General features: G+C 56.8%; 1 protein-coding gene across 1 annotated transcript in view; it reads right to left on the reverse strand.

Annotated features, from left to right (window-relative positions):
- Positions 1-4349, reverse strand: part of SRL (sarcalumenin) — a 17974-nt gene that overhangs the window by 11039 nt on the left and 2586 nt on the right. The window contains exons 2-4 of the mRNA XM_029957866.1: positions 4168-4321; positions 4082-4086; positions 3175-3270 (exon numbers count right to left, since the gene is read on the reverse strand). Coding sequence (XP_029813726.1) covers positions 3175-3270; positions 4082-4086; positions 4168-4321 — 255 coding nt within the window. The remainder of the gene's footprint in view (positions 1-3174; positions 3271-4081; positions 4087-4167; positions 4322-4349) is intronic.

Genomic DNA, 4349 nt, shown 5'->3' on the forward strand with positions numbered 1-4349 from the left:
CATCTGTACCCCACCCCCCTGGCTGGTGATGGCAACCGGGAGGTCATTCCTTACAGGGGGACACTTGCTAATTAGCACACATCAGTAATTAGGTCCACCAGCATGCACCACAACCTGGCATGACCTCACAGCAAGCTTCCCTTTGCCGGACTGGGAGATTCCCTGACCCTCAGCTAGGGACAGTCCCTCCAAGCACACGGTTGGACCCAGCTGGAGCGTGCCTGCATCCACGTGGGATGACTGAGCGGAGAGGCGGGAGGGTGGCAGGCAGGGAGAAGGAGATGGCATCTGCCAGGCTTAAGCAGAGGGTGTGTGGGAGCTCTCTGGGATGCACCCTGACAATTCAGAATTGATGGTGACAGTCACAACTCCCCCAGGACAGGTGACACTCAATTCCATGGGTGTTTTCACATGTTGTGGGGAGCAGAGGGGCTCCTTGGATTACACTGCTGAGAACAGAGCCGATGGGAAGGGAGACAAAATGGAAGGCTGCTGTGTAATGGAGGGGCGAGGGTGCCTGCGATGGCACCCCTCTATATTGGCTTACAGCTCCAAAGGTCACACATATTCCGTGACAGTCCTGCCTTGCTGCTCTCCCAGCTGTCCCACTCTTCCCAGCCAGCTGAGCCAGCAGCTCTGCAACCTCCAGCCTCCCCCCTCTTATGGGTGGGCATGGGGGTGGGGGCATCTCCCTCCCTGCAGGGACACCAGTGATGGAATGAACCTGCTCAGGACAGGGGCACCGTGCAGAGGAAGGGCTGAGAGGGCTCCCAGGGCGTCCTCACCTGCCCTGCAAGGTCAAGAGGGCTCCCCGGGCCAACCCTGTAACTAATGTGCAGGTTTCTCTAATTACACTGCTAATGAGGGACTGGGACAAGCTGGATCCATGGGTATGAAAGGCAAACTGCTGAGCTGGAGGTTTCCAGAATGGGGTTGTGGGTGCCAGGGTATGGCTGGGCTGTCAGAGATCCTTCAAGGAGTTTGGTGGCCACTGAAATATTTTGGAGGTGAGGTTGTCTCACAGCTGAGCCAAGGACTGCAGGCAAGGCAGCATCCCTGTGCCCTGCCCTGGGGCAGCACTGGGGTGGCATCTGCACCGTGATGGTGCTGTGAAGGGCACAGGGGTGTGTGCTGGGGGCTGACCCGAGAACTGTCAGCCCAAGGGGTGGCTGTTCCTCATGGTGAGGTGGAACAGACCACGGAGCATTGAGGTGAGGCTGTGAGGCACACCAGGACCTGCTGTCTGAGGTGAGTCCTGCTCGAGAGCTGGGTTTGAGAGGGGCTGGGAAAACACAAGGGTTAGTGGTTGTTTCCTCAGGAGCTGAGAGGGAGAAAGGCAGTGGGAACCTGAGAAACAACTGCTTCCTCCCCGAAAGGGAGCAGGGAGGTGGCTGCTTGGGCATGGGATGTATGAAGGGCAGGGTTGGATGCCCTGAGGGCTGGAACTGAGGCTGGGGGCTGTGTCCTCTGGCTGTGAACAGCAGAGTGAGGGTTAGAGCCCACCAACTGCCTGTGTAACCCCAATTGTCCTCCTAAACTGTGTCCCAGGTTGAAGTGACAGCAAACGCCACCAACAGGGACCAGAGCACCTTGGAGAGGAGTTTGGGATGTTGCTGGACCAGTGAGCTCCAGGATGGAGACAGGAGCAGGCTGTGGGGGTGCATGCTGGGGTGCCAGCCCTGTGTTCCTGGTGCTCCTTTCCCAGGCATGTGGCAGTGTTGTGCTGGCTGTGCCAGGGGACAATCCAGCAGCTGTGGGGTGACAGTCAGGCTGCAGCAGGACGTGTTGCTGTGACCCTCAGTTACTCTCCCACATGGCAAGTGAGTCGTGGTCCCCAGCCACTGGCACCAGTATGGAGCAAGGCAGGTGAGGGCACAGCTCGTGTTCTATGAGACCCACTCCTTCCAGAATCCCATGGTGGGTGGTGGGTGATGTCCAGCATGCTCTGTGTCTTGAGGGGACAGGATCTGGGTTAGTGGTGAGGACTGTACAGCCCTGTCCCTGCCCCATGGGCCCCCTGTGCTCCCCACTGGCTCCATGCTGGAGATGGGCTGGCTGGGTAGGGAGATGTTCAAGCCTGTTTATGGAATGTCTGACCCAGGTTTAGGAGCTGCAGTGAGGATGCTTGGAAAACAGGGGTTCTGCCCTACAGGGATGTATACCAGGGGTTTGTCCAGCTGAACATAGGACCTCTGTGCTGGTGGAGCAAGTCCAGCTGTAAAAGGCAGATCTGTGGGGAGGGTGTACCCTGGTCCTGCCTCACCAGGAGAGAGGGTGTGGCTTCAGGTGGTTGGGCCTGGAAAGCTGGGGATGCAGACAGAGCTGCAGGACATGGAGGACAGCTTGAGGACCTTGGCAGGGGGTGGATGTGGGCATGAAGCACTGGGTCACCAGCAGCAGGGACTCCAGCATCCCCTGCATGATCAGAGGACATCTGGCCTTGGCTCAGGACAGGGGCTGGGTAGGGGTTCATGGGAGAGCTACCCCAGTGAACAGGGACCTCAGACTTAGGACTGAGCCCTCTGTGCTTGGAAAGTGAGGCTGCTTGTAGTCACAAGAGCTTTTTATACCTTGTGAGCATCTTGGGGCAGGGTTTCCTCTTCTGGAGGGACATGTGTGTGGCTGGGCTCAGCCCACACCATGCCAAGGGCCACAGGGACCTGCTCACCCATCCAACATGCCTGAGACTGCCAAGGGATGGAAACTCCAACGCTCAGGATGAGTGAAGGCTGTGGAGCTTGAGGGATACCGTGCCCACATGGCTGTGTCCTGTACCCATCAGGAAAGATGCCAGCTCCAGCCACCCCCAGAAGGCTCATCCCCAGCCTTGAGAGGTCCTGAGCTTCCTTGCCAAGGCTGTTTCATTGGGCCATGATCTCTGCTTGGCAGGGGGACAGGGCATTGATGTTGAGCAGGTGGGGGACCCAGAGCAGGCAGGGCTCAATGCTCAGCCCACACAGATGGCCCTGACAGCAGATGGGCTAAGGCAGATGCAGGAAACCCCGCCACTGGGTTCACTAGGGCATGGCCTCTAAGCCCAGCATGTGCATGGACTTCTTGGGAAGCTGCAAAGGAAGACACACTATCCGAGGCTTTCCATGGTCTGCTCTCTGCGCTGTTATCTGCATCCCAGGGACCTGGTGGTGCTGGAGACCCCAGTGCCCGTGGCATTACCTGTGATCTCGTGCTGCCTCAGCTCGTTGTATCTGTAGGAGTGCTCCAGGGGCTTGATGGAGGAGTGGTAGATCTTCCTCAGCCGCTGCAGTACTCCTGGGGGGGGGAACACATGGGCAGGTGAAAGGCAAACCCCATGGCCCAGGGGGAGTCCCTCCCTGGGGCATTCCCTGCAGAAGGGACATTCCTGAGGGTCCTGAGGGTGGCTCAGCTGTGGATCAAGAGACTTGGCTCACAGCTGAAATCTTGGCCAAGCTGATCCCAGTCACACATTTTGCCCAGAGAAGCTGTGGCTGCCCCATCCCTGGAAGTGTCCAAGGCCAGGATGGATAGGCCTTGGAGCAACCTGGGCTACTGAAAGGTATCCCTGACCATGGCAAGGATTTGGAATGGGATGCTCTTCAAGGTCTCTCCCAACCCAAATCATTTTAAGATTCAACGATTTTGATGCCTGCTAATGTTTCCTGCTGGGCACTGTCCCCATCTGCTGCCAGCAGCTGATGGAAGGAACATCCCTTCTAAGTGCTGTTTAGCACTCAACACCCACGATCCCAAAAACCCCTCCACCAATGTGCCAGGGCTCCCTTAAACTGGTCACTGGAAAAAAAGAAGGACCTTTTTCTACAGTATCTCTTATCACTGTCTTACCAGCCCAGACCACTCACGGGGCCTGCAGAAGAAATCCTTAGAGTAGCAAAACCCCAAAAATGATTGGAATAAAAATCCCAGCCCTTTGTTATGAGCTGCCCCAGGTTTCTCTGGGCAGAGATGTGTCTGATTCGCCAACTGCATCTTGCAGCCTCTCTACCCTCCTAATTCTTGCACACCCATGGGACTGTCTTTAAAATAGCTAAAATATGCTAACCCAAGAGCAGCCAAAGGGCAACTATTGAAGATGTGGCATTACTGGACCTGGAAGAAGGAAGGTTAAAATCAAAACACTCTAGGGAAGGAAAACCCCCTCCGTGCTCTTAGTGCAGGGTGGTGAGGAGCCTGTCCTGCAGGGACGGTGTGGGCTGAAGGAGCAGGGTGTGCATGGCTCCCTCACCTGAGACATCATCGGCAGGTTTTTCCTCGTTCAGCTTGAGGGTGTTCTCCAAGTGGGACCGGTCACGCTTGGTGGGCTCGCTGGCATCTTCAACCTCTTCTGGAGGGGAAAAGTGAGAGACCTGTTA

This window comes from Manacus vitellinus, unplaced genomic scaffold (assembly GCF_001715985.3).
Source record: "Manacus vitellinus isolate BGI_N305 unplaced genomic scaffold, ASM171598v3 scaffold_12_pilon, whole genome shotgun sequence".
Lineage (NCBI taxonomy): Eukaryota > Metazoa > Chordata > Aves > Passeriformes > Pipridae > Manacus > Manacus vitellinus.